Below are 15935 nucleotides of genomic sequence, written 5' to 3' on the forward strand. Positions count from 1 at the left end.
AGTGGGTTAACCCAACATGGAAGATGTCCAAAAAGTCCCATGTTGGGTTGCAAAGCAACATCTTTGGATATATCGTTGGCGTATCTGCCTACCACTTTTTTTAATACCATTAATAGAATTTTGTATATGGCATTAATTTTAATTAAACTGAAACAGCTCCAAAACAAACTCAACAGCATGGATTTAACATTCTGATTTCCTGTCTCAAGTTATAAACTAGACTTTGCCAGCTAACAATTACAAAAACACATGATTAAAGATGTATGTCCCTGCTGGACAACATATGAAACCAGCTTAAGCTGGTTGGCTGGTCATAGCTGGTTTGCAGGCTGGTTTTAGAGGGGTTTTTACCAGTTCTTTAGCTGGAGGACCTACTTCAACCTTAAACCAGCCAGCAAGCTTAGGCTGGTTTTAGCTGCACAACATAAGCATTGTTGACTGTACACTTTAACTCACTAAACTATCACTAAACTTTATAAATAAATTTAAAAAGTGATAAATTTATCAAAAAACTAGTATAGCTTTTTGCAACTGCATACAATAGACGAGGCTGAAATCTGAAACCAAAAAAAGACTACTTAGGCTGTACATAGGCTAATTGTGCTATCAGTATTCCTTGTTCGCTGCATCGACTGACACAGAAGCGTCAAACCAAAGTCACCACAAAGCTTCTTCCAAGTCAGCAAATTTCCTTTGGCTCAGATCTGGTCCAAATCAACAGCTTAAGTGTGGCCCAGACTGTCTAAAAAAGACAAAAAAATCCCAAAGGTGTTCTTGCTTTTTCTGAAGTGTCATGATGTTTTGTCTACTGGGGATCCTGTGGTTTGCATGCTAATGTGAAGAAATTCGTTTTAGTCACGTGTTGTTTAATTGACAGCATTTGAAACTAATGGGACAAACCTTAGCCTTTTAGCTTTCTTTAGGGACAGTTTGAATATCTCTTTAATAGTAATTAGCATAAAGCTAATTCGAGGTCACCCACATTTCATTCTGACTGAGTTACAGATCACAGTGTTAATGCACTAAATATGCTGCAAGTATAAGAGATGTGATTTCAATATATATATATATATATATATATATATATATATATATATATATATATATATATATATATATATATATATATATATATATATATAAAAGACATATTGGTTAACAGAACAGCTAGAGTCAGTCTAATAAACTGAACCGGTAATTTCCGTGTGGTGTAGTCAAAACGGAAGCTAGCAAAGTGAGATTATGAAATGATTTCAGATAAGACATGATAAGATGTGACATCTTTGATAAGAAATGTTGCTTCAAAGAAGCAGACATCAACACAGGCACATTTGTGTATAGCTTTACACCATATAGTCAGCATAAAACTTCTCATTCTCTCTTTCACTCTCTCTCTCTCTCTCTCTATCTGCATTTTCATGTCTGGCTCATTATGGCCATTACAGCAGTAATGAGCAGTAAAAGGCAGCAAAGGGCAGCGAGACATTCCAACACATTCATATTTGCAAAACCGAACCTGACACGAAAGCCGCAACGAGTGTTTTACACTAACAGTATTAGCCGTGCCTTTTCTGTATAATCGTTTTTCATACACTGTAGTAGTGGAAAGTTTGTGTTTTGTAGTTAAGTGTACATTTGTAAATGCGTTTTCATCTTCTCTCTACTATATGTGAACGTGTGGGTCCTTTGCCTCCCTGTGGTCTAGGGTCAGTTCCTCTTTTTAGGACTTCACAGAGAAAGTTTCTTAGCATGCTAAAGTGTGATCAGCACAAGCTGCATGCAAATGTACGAAACCACAACAGCAACTAAAAACAAAACAGCTCCTCTATATTCACTTAGAAAAAGAAACATGCGAATGAATCATTCAGTTATGACTGATAACTGCTCTGTGTTAACTATAGCATGATGCTAATTTAAAACAAACCTTTATTTGTGTGTTACTAATGTTTGTTTTCTACATTCACCTGCAGGATTGGAACTCTTAAGCATGATTAAATGTTTTTGCCATCATGCGAGTAATGCATAATAAGAATTATCCTGGGTTAATGATGCATGTTTCTTTGAACTTAGCAAGCTTAGCATAACATGGGAAATCTAATAAAGATAGAGTACTATTAAACATATGTATTTTTGGTATTACATATAATCTTTAAGTTAACAGTTCTTCTACAAAGTGAACGCTTTATAATCAAACAAAAGCCTTTAGGGCAGGTCCTTACTTACAACCCATAAAAGCTAATGGAGTGAAGACCATGGCTAGCTACAATGGAACAGTAAGCAATGATCCTGCAAACCCACAATGAACCACTGATCAAAGTCAACTGAAAAAAAAAGGTTTCCTGCATGTGTAACGACTGCTTTTGAACATTTTTAATGTTCTTGAATGGTCTCTTATTGATTTTGCAGGCCAGATTTTGGCTTATCTGGCCCCAAATTGTTCTTGAGTAAGAATTTACTTCAGATTATTCTTTTTCAGTTTTAGTTCGTTTTCATTTAACGTTCAAAACCTTGTCAAGATCCAAATTGCAGTGTAAACTTACCCTTGAGATGCCAGCTTAATCCTATTCACACCACAGAAATGTTTTGTAGACTTAATAGTTTCTTTTCTACACTTACAGTTTATTAGCAGCCACAGGCTGAGGGTATTTTCTGCTGTGGTATTTTTTGAAGTACTCTACCCATAAGGCTATGCCTCCGTCAACTCTTTGTTTTTTTTCCCACTCAGCTCTTTTACTAGATGTCTTTAACACTAAAACTATAGACAAGCGATTGCTTTGTCTATTCTAATATATATATTTCATTGTCATATTCATCACTGGCTTGCCTCATTCCTTTTGTGATACCATTGGTTGACTCGAGATCAATTATTCCCACTGCTATGTCTTTGACAATTTGACAACTAGCATGCTAACAGCAGTGTTGCTGGAATGTCAAATTCAAATTGGTAGTATGAGGAGTTTAGGCAGTGTAAAGTCCCTCACAACAAGTCTGTTTATTTCTAGGTTTCCTGTTGGTGAGTGGCCAACAGCATTATGGGTAAATCTAGAGGTGTCCTTGTGGGTAGCAAATGCCATGTGTCAGATATCACACATACACTGACATATGAACTCACTAAACCTCACATACACACACAGAACACAAACGAAAACGCACAAAAGCTTCCAAACGTCATGTCTTCATATGATGTCAACAGAGATTAAACTAGTTTATTATTTTTAAGGAGGAAAAAAAAATTACGCAACAAAATGCAAGTCTTTTTTTACACTAGTGATTATTAAATTTGTACAACCATTCAGTCTGCGTTACATAAAGAAATAATTCTACATCTTTGTTTCTTTTGTATTTTTGGTACTCTGAATTATACATACAAATAACAAATACAGGAACTTTTTTTCACAATGCATATAACCTGGGCCCAAAGAAGTCTTTCAGGTGTGTTCGTGTGTGTGTGTGTGTGTGTGTGTGTGTGTGTGTGTGTGTGTGTGTGTGTGTGTGTGTTTGTGTGTAACAACAAACCAATTGCCCAAGACCTATAACACATCCATAAGAGTAGCTGGAAGTCTGTAAGACAGACCTGACTACAAGTTTTAATGCATTACACCCCATTTCCTTTCTATTTTTCTTCTCCCTACACCTCGTCTCTTACTTTTCTCATCATTTAGATAGAATTCGTGGTCGCTTCACGATGCCATTCCATCTTCCAGGTTTGAGTCGTACCCTTCTTATCATTAGCTGCCCACAGGCATTTCCTGTCCTCGCCTTTTGCGCTTTAAAAAGTCTTCAATAAATGTATTTCAGACAATTTTTTTTACAAATATATGCAGAGTTCATCTCCTGTTGTCATTCACAGCTCGAGTCCTCATGTCTCACGGGGACGAAGAAGAGGAGATACGTAGAAGAAGTGAAGGAGTGGGTTAGGGAAACAGAGGAGGTTTGTTTAAACTCTCGTAATGTTTGTGCCTTGATGCCCACAGGAAAGATGGCATTTGTACACAAATGAAAGGTTGACATCAGCGTGAGGCTTCATGATTGGAGGGGCGATGAAGAAAGTCATTGTCTTTTCTCTTTCTTTCTCACTGTCTCTCCCTCATAATGTGGGGTTTTGGGGGGTTTAAGCGGGGGATACCGGAGAAGGGGTCTTGGGGGAAGCTTGTAGCTCAGAAGGAGCACGTGAGAGAGCTGGTTTAAGGTCGGAGGGTTGCGGTTGTGACAGGCTTCAAGGTTAACGGTGCTTTGAGACATCCACCGTCGGGAAATTGGGTGGTCAGAGGTAGCAGGGTGCTCTAGCCCATCGCTGTCACCATACTGGAAGGGTGGTGAGGGGCGAAGGGCAAGCTGGAGGAGGGGTGCATGGGGGTGGGCGTGGTCAACATGTGGCCGGAGTGTGAGAAGGGAGGGAACGAGGTCATGTGACGCGACAGGGCGGCCGGACTGAAGGAACTGTTCTTTTCCATTAAGCTTTTAGAGAAATCATCCATGCTGTCATGGGACTTTTTGCTCTTCTTGGACTTGCTGGACATCTTCCTATTCCGGGTCTGGATGCCCTCCTTCTTCATGGTGAGCGGTCGGTTGATCTGCGGAGGAGAAAGACGGCAGATGTTAATAATGGCCACGGGACCATCCCGCTTACATAAGACAGGAGCATAATGGAAAAATGTTGACATTATTTTTCATCTCATAACACATTCAGAGGAACTCTTTATCGCTTTGAGATTGCTTCTTCAAATTTCAGGAGACCTTAAACCAGTTATGTTTCTTTTAACTATTAACTTAATCTCACATGTTTTTCCTTAAAATCCTTTTGAGAAATAAAAATAGACTAAAAGGGAGACAATTCATAATGAGAGTTCATAATGAAATTTCTGACTATTTTGCAGATTTTAGTAGATCAGAGCACAGTTTGAGATGTTTTTTTTCTAAGAAGAAACATTTGAGAAGCAGAAGACCTAAAGGGATTCATTTTACTCATGTTGTTTAAAAATGTTATGACTTTCTTCAAACACACACACACAAAATGTCACAGTGTTTTTTAAATCCATATAAATGAAAGTGTGATTTTGGACCCCATTGACTTTTACTGTATCAACAAATACAGTTGAAACATTCCTCAAAACATTTCCATTTGTGGTCCAGAGAGGAAATAAAGTTGTACGAGTATGGACTGGGTAAATAATGACAGAACTTTCATTTTTGGGTGATTTATCCCTTCAAGCTAAAGTCATATTCTTTCAATCTAATCTCTTTAATTGCTGTCTTGGAGAAACAATTGAGATATTAAACAGATCTCATTTGTGATATCTCCTCCTTACGGACATATTGAAAGCTGACACCTTTTAGGATTAGGATTTGGTTGAACAATGACGTTCACTTCACACACTCATAGTAACAGAGCTACACTATATTGCAGATATGTCAGCTTCTCTGTTTGAGCAAGCATGTCTGTATGAGTGTGTGTGTCTGGTCATATCAGGACTGGGCTGGATTTAGCATCTGAGTTCCCTGACACAAGGCTTGGATGGTGCCAGTCTTGCCAAAGAAAGAAACCCCAGACACTGGCCAGCCGGGCTCAAGCGTCTGTCTGCCAAAGCCTGCCACTTTCACCCCATAATTGGACTGCCTCTTTCTCCCTCTCTGTCTTAAAACACTCTAGATGCTTTTTGCAACAGCTATTAAGTGATACTAAAACGTATTCCCTTACATGCATAATGAGTAAGACTTAATAAACTGTAAGACTTCTACTTGAATTTTACCATTTAGATTTCTAAAATATCCATAAACACTTCAAAATTTGTGATGTGTTTTTGCAAAACTGTGCAAATTTGCAATTTTAAGTAAATACTGTCTTGTATAACTTAGTCATTCAGTTCATTTAGTTTCAAGTACTTCTGGATTTGTAGCCATTTTCTAATTTGTTAACATCAAATTGGATTAAATAAAAACACTTCTGCAAAAAACTGTTCTCTAGATATCTGCACTGACGTCTTTTATCGGAAAACCCATATTGGCCAACCACTAGTGTAAATGCAAGTGAATGTGTGCGCCTGTGTGAAGTCACACCCCAAAGCAAGACTGTTAATTTAAAACATCTCCATTGGGCATCACAGAAAACACATGCTTATAGCCGTCGGCTATAAGAAACACTCTTAAATGGTATTCAGTTTGAGGGTTTGAAATGAACACATAAAGAAACTGAGAAAGAAAACAGATCAGAAGTCTAACCCCAGAATGACAGACAGACATACAAATACAATCACAACTCAGTTCTTCTGACAAATCCCTGTGGGCTAAATGAGAGATGGGAGTGGTTGTGATAATGCAAACATGCGAGTTAGTGAAGAGCCCTCTGTAGAGAGCTCAGCTTAATTTAGCATGCAAAATCTGGAATCTGATTCAAAGCAAGCTGACCTGAACGGTAAATAGGATGTACCAAAACAAACTCATTTTCCAATTAGCCAAACTTTTGGTTGTTTCAAAACAATAATACAAGTTATTGGTTTCCCTGATAACCTAGGTCAGGTTTTTTCTCGAGTTCTTACGAAACAGCCAAAACTAACATGGCAAAATGATTTAAAATGGTGCGCTTGCGTGACTAGTAGGGGAATGTAACAGGAGTATGGGGCCTCAAACTGTGATGATACAGGATACCGGAGCTGATTAGGTAGAATGAAAAAATTCCCCGGCATATGTTTAACATAGCAATACCACCAACTGCAGAGTAATTCAATAGTACAACAGTACAAGCGTAATAACCATAAAAGTAAATAATAATACGAGGACGAACAAGACGAATCTCTGCATGTAATCGACTCAAGCGGCTTGAGACCATTGGGGAACATTAAAACATTTCAGGTTTGCCGATTGGGTTAAGCTGTCCCTGGGGTCGAAAAATCACAATACTAACTACTAATAGTAGGACCAATTGGAAAACGCAACAACTCTGAACTTTTCTGATGAATAAGATTACAAAATAAACATCTGGTGTGATTGATTATTATACGGATACTATAATATTATAATGGTCACTTACCATTAATTCTCTGTCATTTTTGAGTAGGCAATGCATGAACCATGTTGTGAATGTTGAAAGAAAGAATGAAAGAAATGGCGTGAAAGCTGCCATCATGCAAAGAAAAGATAGAGATAGAAAATATCTTACTAGATAAGTGAAAGACAGCTATGGAGCTTACATTGTGTAATTTGTAATAGAGGCCGCAGGCATTGCAGACAGGATCGCCGTTCGCATTTCTCCGCCACAGTGTCGTCGTGGTCGTTTGACAGTTTGCGCACGAGGTCCCTGCTCGTCTGGCAGCGGACTGATGGACACACATAGAGAAAGAATCCTGATTATTACACTCATAATATAATATCTCAAGATGATGATTGCATTCCTACAGTGCTAATGGCCCCCAACCCTCCTGTTTCCTGAAGCTGCAAATGGCTTTAAGTGATGCAGAAATATGTCAGAGGAAAAGAGATCTCCATAACACTGGTGCCTTAAACTCTAGGGTAAAAAAATGCCCTCTCAAACCTAAATATTTACAGAGGACATGAAAGCACTGGTTTAAATAGTGCCCATTAAAGCTGATGACATTTTCCCGTTAAATGATGGAGAAACAGCGGCTCTGCATGAAATGAATCCATGTTTAAACATCAACCTTCAGTTAGATATTAGCAATCTTTATTAACATCAATATGCTGCACTAAAATACCTTGCTCTAAATTAGCATGCATTGATTAAAAGCAGTTAAAATTATTAATTATAAGCAGTACTGACAATCAAATATAAATACAATATAAAACAAATATAAAAAATAAGTTAAAAAGAATAAGTAAAAAGCAAATAATAAGTTAAAAAGAGACAATGGGGAAAAAGGGAAAACTCAAAAGAAATGCAATGAATAGGGATCAGCAAACATATTTTGAAATGGACTATGCAGAAAGAAAAAGCATGCTGTTTTCTGGGTTAACATACAGGAATGCTGAAGGTATGTACTGAAATTACAAATTATTCTTAACTGTGACGTTTAATTAAGTTTAGAGTCAAACGTCAAACGATAATCAGGAGCCTGATTCATTAAAGCGTCATATTAATCGACGGTACTTATTATGACTGGCCGGATTTTTTATTTATTTATTTTTAAATCCTATCGGACTCGTTTGCAAAATACAGATACATTTTATTAGCAAATCAATTAAATTCATACAAATTAGTCAAAGAGAATAATATTTGTTCTATAAAGGTATTTTTTTATTATTCTTCCACGTAGCCTACTATTTTCTCTTTTTTCTAGACTACTTGAGCATAGTGAAGATCAATCTGAAGTCGTGACTCCTTTCTGCGCGTTCTCGCCCGTATGTTTAGACTGCGGGAACGAGCGCTGTTGTTCGAAGAGTTTTATCAGCAGCGCTCAGATATCCGCCAGTCTTTTCCTGGGAAGTCGGCTTTTCACATTAGAGAGGGAGAGAGGGCCAGTGCCAAAATAGCAGCACTCGGACTATTTCTCTGCGCCTCAAGAGCCTCGACTCTATCCAAAAGCCCCAAAAGAGACGTGTCTGTGCTGCCAGGCCATTGAAAAAACACAGTTTCTCTCTCTCTCTCTTCCTCTCATTTATTAAATCCCTGTGAAACAGTGTCCTCGGTGAATGGCATATTGTCAGAATTGAACCTAATTCTTGCAGACATATTTGACCTGTTGGAGCTGATCGCCTCCCACGCGTCCTCATTTGAGATAAGCGCTCGTTTCACAACACTTTGAAGTCTCTCCGTGACAAATTTCGTTACGCTGACATGTAGACCCAGTGTCAGCAATATTTGCGATTAAATAAAAGTGTCTATGGATTTTCAAGCGGAAAAGGAAAAAAAATAAATAAATAAAATTCGATACATAAAATGGCATTATTATTATTACTGATGATGATAATAATAATAATAATAATAATAATAATAATAATAATAATAACTGCTATTGCTTAATCTTAAAGAAATGAGACCTGCGCTTGGCGAGTCAATTTCTTGCAGCTAACACTTCTTCCTGGGTAGAAAAAGAGAAAGAGACAGAAGTGTGATTAATACAGTGCAATCGAGCAACATACCAGCCTCCGCTTGGGCTTGATGAGGGGTCGGTTCTGGCCGTTCATCTTGTGGTACAGTCCGCAGGCGTTACACAAATAGTGACCGGTGCCATCCCTCCGCCACAGAGGAGTCGAGGTGGCCCCGCAGTTAACACATTCTCTACCCTCTGCGAACACAGACACGCATGCACAACTGATTTTTAGAACCACTATAACACACGTGCATGCACACTTAAGCACAACTACACAATCAATAGGCCACGCCACTAGTCAACATACCAAACTCCAGTGGCCAGTCGCTTTGATTTATTTAAAAAATACTAATAGTTGCATGTCAATATTACACACATAATATAATCAATATATCTACTAATAACTGTATTAATATTATAGACATATTGCACACATAAAAAATGACAAATAATTAATTATACAAAGGCAATATAAAAAAATTACACAGGCTAAAGATTCGCACTGATCTAAATAATGGATATGGAAATGCATTAATAACATTATTATTACTACTAGGCTTCTGCTATTATTAATGCATTGCCATATAAAAAAGCATTATCTAATATGACATAACTGCAGCTTAACTCCTCAATCGTCAGATATGACATCATCTGATAAGATCTACAAATAAGTTAGCGGTTCTAAGTAGGCAATGCTGTGAAAATGTACACAGAGATAGGTCTTATCAAACCTATCATACTGCAGGCTTGAAAATACTGCATGATTTATTAGAAGTGGGACTCGCATATATAATGCAGCTAGGTAAATCGTCATGATTCGATTTCCAAAAAACAACCTCCCGGTTCATTAAACCATGAGACTAAGAGTAATTATTTGTGAAATGTTAAAAGTAGATTTTAGGATCTAAGCCTGAAATAATGTGAAACAGATTCAGTAACAGTAAGTGAAAGCGTCGGTCTAATTAACTCATTGTGTAACCCGCTCTCTTTACGTAATTAAAACACCGTAGCGCTTGATTGGCATTGTTTCTGTTTGACTGACAGGTGAAGGGCGCGCGCTTCGCAGGTTCAGTGACCCACGCCTCCGGTCGCTCCGCTGAAACGAAAAACAAGCTCGCCGTGCAGCCCCCCCCTGTACCCGGCAGCAGTTCTGCCCTAATGTGTGGAGCCAACGAGTCTCTTTGTGCTTCTGCTTACTGCCCCAAAAACCACAGAGCTCGAGAGCACATCATCTCAGACAGTGACACACTGACAAGTGCTTAAAGGAGGGATCTGCTGCATCTACAGAAATCGCGCAGCACAAAGTTTTGGTTCAAAACAAAACCTAGAAAGAACGATATTAGAACGTTATGTGTGTGCTTAGTCTGTTATTTTTATTGTGCAAAATGCTGATTGCATATAAAATTGCAAACAAATTAAATATAAATAATAATAATAATAATAAATAGTAACAAGTTAAAACTATTATAAACGAGAGCAGAATATATATATATTTGTTTTTTTTTCTCTCTCATTATCATAAAATCAATCGCTATGAATGAACCATAATAAAAAACAAAAATGTATGTTCGCTAATCGCATTTAAAAAGCTGGTTGACCTTTTTGAAATCATTTTCTCTGTGTGTTTGGATTACTCTCTGTCTGTGCATGTCGGCCGAGCATTGCGCCAGCTCATTCGTTATTCCGAGCGATCCGCGGGGCATCCGGACTCTATCAAAGTTTCTGCGCAAAGTAAACAATGCAACTGTCGCGTGCAGCAGTCTGAAAATAATTGGATTAGCTTAAACATATAAACGCGAGAGAGACGGGGCCGTGCACTGCGAGGCACAAGAGAGGAGAGAGAAAACACACGCACACACACACACACACATCTACATCCGGAAAACCCTTGAACTCCGCTTTAAACGTGTAGAAATATTCATCTGCATATGCTGAGCGACGTTAAATAAATCAGGGAAGCTAATTCCGCTTTGTAACTAGACGATATTAAATATAATAGGCTATTATTTAAAGCGGAATAAAATAACGGAATAGTGCAAGGCAGGCGTGTTAACAAATCTCTCATTTCTGTAAAAGAAGATTGATCATTTAAACTGATACCACAAAAAAAAGAGATCATTGCATTATAAATTAATCAAGCGAACAGGATTATACAATAGCTCAAATTATACAATAGCTATATTTTATGTAGCTGTATATTATCTTAATATAATAACAATATATTTAATCTTTAATAATATAAGTAATATCTTTAATCACTGTAGATTCCTTTATATTTTAACACTGATGCTCTTTTAAATAAGGGATGAGGACTGCCCATATTTTATTGGCACAAAAAACAAAACAAAAACAAAGGTCTAAGACCAATCCAAAATTGGCTAACCTGGGAGGCTGTTTTTGAGGAAAATGAAAAGAATGGCAAGTGCACAATAAGATAGATAGCTTTTTAGAGGAAAATCTATTGTTGGATGATTTTATGATTATGTTAGTAGATATCAAAGGGTAGTAAAGCGCACGCCTACCTGAACAGGACCTTGTTTTTGGTCTCGTTTTGGAACCATAACTAGAAGAGGACCCACCTATCAGGCTACTTGGTGGGAAGAGCCCCGGCCCGTAATCGGACACATAGGATGGGTAAGTGGCGATGGGGTGGTGCGCGGAGGACACCCCCGGTCCAATAGAGGCCATGCTCCGACTATGAGCAGAATCCAGCTTCATGCTTTCGGCCAGAGACACCTGGTATTTAATGCACTCTTTGTCCTCCTGCCGTATGGATGAGCCCGAACCTGACGTGGAAATTGAGGGGTCAGGGGACACATCTTTGGGTGGAGTGGGGGGAAAGGTGAAGAGGTGTGGGCTGGAGTGACCAGCAGACAGCGAGGAGGAGGAGGCTGGGGGGTAGACGGACAGAGGCCCAGGGGAACTGTGATGCAGGGAAGGCTTGGGGAAAGGCCCGAGGTTCCACGGGGAGGTACTGTGGTGAGGGCCGATAGATTTACTTCCATCGAGCCAAGGAAGAGAGCCGTGCAGCAATGATGGGCGACACATTTGAGTACCTGCTGGAACAAAAGACAAGCCTGCTGTTAGGACAGGACTAGGTGGGGCTGTGGGATTCCTCACATTAAGCCAAGAAATAACATCTGAAGGGCTTTGTATTGCAAACACAATCGTTACACGTCACAATTATGTTATGTTATAATAAAACATTTAATTAGAGAAACGTGTAATTATATGCATACATATACATTTAAAATTAAATGCAAAATCTTTTATTTTTTTTAAAACACAACGCTGCAAAAACCAAGTACATTTTGATATTTTTTTACATGCATTTCACACATATCTGGTATTTTTTTTAACACTTTCAGCAACGGTTTTTTATTGCATGAGAGAAATAGAGCCACTTGATTAAAATGAGTAAAACTGTGAAACTGCACGGAAAGGCCTACATTACTCTGAAAGACTTTCGAGACTCTGGGGAGGGTCGCAATTAACAGCCCTCGCCAGTTTTTCACTTTCAAAAGACTTTCGATACCAACCAGTATCTATTGATGTTGCACGGATTTCGAAAGTTTAGATATGTTTAGAGATGGGGCAATTAAGCAGAGGAACAAGGTCACGATTTGCCCCAATTCCGCTCAGGAAGTCAGGTCAATAAATTAAAGCAATTGTTCTTCCGCACTAAATTTCAAGTAGTACAGGAATAAATGCGCTTAATTATTTAGAGACTGACATTTAAGTCATTCAATCATAAAATCATTACACCGAATCCCAGTCAGCTAGTGATAATACAAATATTTTTACTTTAATATACTATTATAACCAATATAATATATTTCAGCAATGTGTGTTTTCGAAAAACACTGCTCGTTCACATTTTATTTTGATCATTAAAATTAAAGAGTTAAAAAAAAATAAAAGAATGCATTGCATTATCCAATATTATACATTTATTGTATACCCTAAAAAGTCAAATTAACCATAGAATACTAGAAAGATGTGAAACCAGTGACACAGCACCTGTAAGCCACACGTAAACTACACTGACATTGTTCAATATGTCAGTTGCATTTTCAGTACAATCCTAATCCAGTTTCTGTGTTATTACATATTTTTAATTTAGTCATAATGGATAGAGGAATAATTTAAAATAATTTAGGAATCATATAGCCTACTTACCGTGAGGTGGCGGGTACCTCTGCACAGCCCGAACCGAGTTCCCGTAGTACGGGTGGTTGCTCTGTCCGTCGATATTAAACACTACATCCATATCATCCGCGAGGGGATACTGCGACGAGTCCATGTAGGAGTGTCCCAGTGCTGGGTGGTGTGCCTCGGGATGCTGGCCGTTAATAACCGGGTGATGATGGGTCATCCAGCGGGGTTGCTCCGGACTTACTTCCATCGTTTTTTATTTTTATTTCTTTAACAAGCGTTCATACACTCACCGAAACACACAACACGAGAAAGTTCAAAAAAAAAGTCCAAACTCCTCCTTTGCTTAATCCACAGGTTCGCTTTTTCTTTTTTTCTTTTTTACTTCCGATCACCTGAAATTGAACAAGACAATTTGTTTTACAAAGTCCGTCCGTCCGTTTGTGTTCTTTCTGTCATTGGCAAAATGTCAAAAGCTCATATAAACTTGACCCATCCGTTCAATAAACGCGCATTAACTTGTGAAAGTCAACTGTATTTATACTAATGTTTGGTCATAAGTCCGCGTACGCATCCAAACGCGCGTCAAGTTCCGCAAGTTTTTCTCTCGGTGTGCTGTTGCGTAGACTCAACAAGTGGGTTTGACGGTTCAGGCCGACCTGGTTCGATCTGGATACGTTTTCTTTCCTCTGACTCAACACAAGTTTGATCAAATCTGTGTTTGTGTGCAGTAGTATTAACCCTCTTCCCACTTACACTACTTCCATCCCTCCCTCTATCTATCTCTCTCTCTCTTGCTCTCTCTAGTGCGCACTCCCTCTGTCTCTGAATGCTCTGCTCTCTCTGTGTTTTTTTACAGTGAAGGCATTCTTTCAGGATGGCGCCAGTCAGCTCAATGCTCGCAGACAGCTGTGGCGCGACGCAACTTAAGGAGGGTCTGTGGTGTCATCAGCAGGGGCGGGGCCCAACAGCATGGACTAATTGAATAAAGTGGGCCAGAGAAAGATGACCAGAAGCTGTGCCCAGTTCTGCTCCCCATTCATATACACAATATAACATTTATTTATTTATATTTATTTATTATTTGATATAGAACGATTGGCGTGTACGTTAGCTATATATAAAATCAGAAGCACGCCAAATGTATTGACGCAGCTGAAATAAATGTAGGCTGTTAGGCTGTTCTTGTTACAGTGTAATTATAAATTTAAGCACTGAGAAATATTAATTAACAGCATGTACAATTTAGGGTTTGGTTTAGGGTTAGTTGCGCGTAAATGCGTAATTCATTGTTATTACCAAAGTATGTGACACTTTAAAATAGAGTGTAAGCTAAATTAATCCAGGCCTAGTTTAGAAAAGAACAAAAGATAAAAGTAACGAATTAAATAAGAACAATGGTACCGTCTGAAATAAAAATTGAAATGTGTTTTCTTTAGATCATAAATATAGTTTTTGAATTCATTATGTGCGGAACAATTATTTATTAGAAATATTTATTTAGCCTATTAAGGTTGCTTGATAAAATAAATATACAAATAAAAAAATACAAAAACTGAAATATCAGTACCTATGTCCTAAAGGCAGGATCGTTCTGTGGCTTGCTGCCTTTTGTGTCTAAACGTCCGTGTGTGTTATCAGTGGCAGCTCGTGTGGTGTGTGTTCTCTTTTAAACTGTGACAGTGCGTCCCCTCGCGGCGACAAGCACGTTTTTCTAATGGTTAATGGTACCTCTGCATGTTCAAAAGAGGCTCTTAAACCCTGACTGCGACATATAGGCTAATGCCAAACCTTACTTTCCTCTCGCAATATAAACACAGGCTTTTCCCCCGACAGCTTAAGTCGATGTTCTTTATTCCTTGAAGGACACCAACCGAACGACTGCATCATTATTCATTTAAGGGGCCATTACATGTAACGTGATGCAAATACATTAGCATTTCAGTACGCACGGGTAAAACTTGAACCTTAATATATAATGGGAACGTATTACTTCTGACAGTGTGCTCCGTCGACACATTAGGGGACAGTATCAGGTATTATTCTATTTAGTTTACCTGTAATAAGGGGGGTTGGCTCTTAGTGTGATATTTTGTCTGTAATGCTCCGGTTTGGCCGGCCCGTGCCCACAGACTGACAGAATGTAATTGGGCTGTTCGTTCGATGCTCTGAAATGCTCTTAGATGACGGCCAGCCCTGCCGACGCCGCTGGACGTGACGTCAGTAAACAGGCAGGAAATCTACTCGACGCGTTGGATGTAAAATATGTGCTCTGCTTGCAAGTTTCTCTCGCGATAGTTATTTCTCTTGGGGGTCTAGAAAACGATGGGTAAACACTCGTGCTACTCCAATAATGTGATTTCAAATGAAAAATAAAACGAATACGAAATAATGATTATTATAATAAATGATATAGGCCTAATAATGTCGATCATTTTCATACCATCGTGGCGACTAGCTTTCAAGTTCCTTAAGAAAAAAGAACCCCCACCAGCCTTCTTACTCTGGTAAAGACCGAACTTGGATGGAGAGTGTTCCATTGGCTCACTGTCATTGTCGAGCTGTCAGCGGACGCGTGTAATGATCCGCGCGAGCTATTATCCTGCGCGCGAGCGTACATTAAGAGGTACTCGAAGGAAAAAGTGAAATCCTGATTATGTGTTTTGTTTCTTGACTGAATGTCTTAAGCTTAGTGTGCGGGACATGGATGGAAGCAGTGCCGAACCCTACATACAC

General features: G+C 38.7%; 1 protein-coding gene across 3 annotated transcripts; it reads right to left on the reverse strand.

Moving 5' to 3' along the window:
• Positions 1-3175: 3175 nt before the first annotated feature.
• Positions 3176-14128, reverse strand: LOC113048231 (transcription factor GATA-3-like). 3 transcript variants are annotated; one of them, XM_026209911.1, is made up of 5 exons: positions 13224-14128; positions 11624-12103; positions 9094-9239; positions 7188-7313; positions 3176-4574 (listed from the first exon to the last, which is right to left on the reverse strand). In XM_026209911.1, exons 1-5 carry the CDS (start codon positions 13447-13449, stop codon positions 4284-4286), a joined length of 1269 nt encoding a protein of 422 aa, XP_026065696.1. In that variant the 5' UTR covers positions 13450-14128; the 3' UTR covers positions 3176-4283. The 3 variants fall into 3 exon arrangements, with proteins under 3 accessions (XP_026065696.1, XP_026065695.1, XP_026065694.1); XM_026209910.1 differs by having other exon boundaries at positions 11567-12100; positions 13224-14120; XM_026209909.1 differs by having other exon boundaries at positions 11567-12103; positions 13224-14120.
• Between the last annotated feature and the right edge of the window lie 1807 nt (positions 14129-15935).

This window comes from Carassius auratus, chromosome 29 (assembly GCF_003368295.1).
Source record: "Carassius auratus strain Wakin chromosome 29, ASM336829v1, whole genome shotgun sequence".
In the NCBI taxonomy this organism is placed as follows: Eukaryota; Metazoa; Chordata; class Actinopteri; order Cypriniformes; family Cyprinidae; genus Carassius; species Carassius auratus.

Coding starts and splice junctions, on each gene's coding strand:
- LOC113048231 (XM_026209909.1), bottom strand. CDS start 13,449: ATGGAAGTAAGTCCGGAGCAACCCCGCTGGATGACCCATCATCACCCG. Junction 9,240..11,566: donor AAAAACAAGGTCCTGTTCAG/GTAGGCGTGCGC, acceptor CTGTGTTCGCAG/AGGGTAGAGAATGTGTTAAC. Junction 4,575..7,187: donor TCTATTACAAATTACACAAT/GTAAGCTCCATA, acceptor TCTCCTCCGCAG/ATCAACCGACCGCTCACCAT.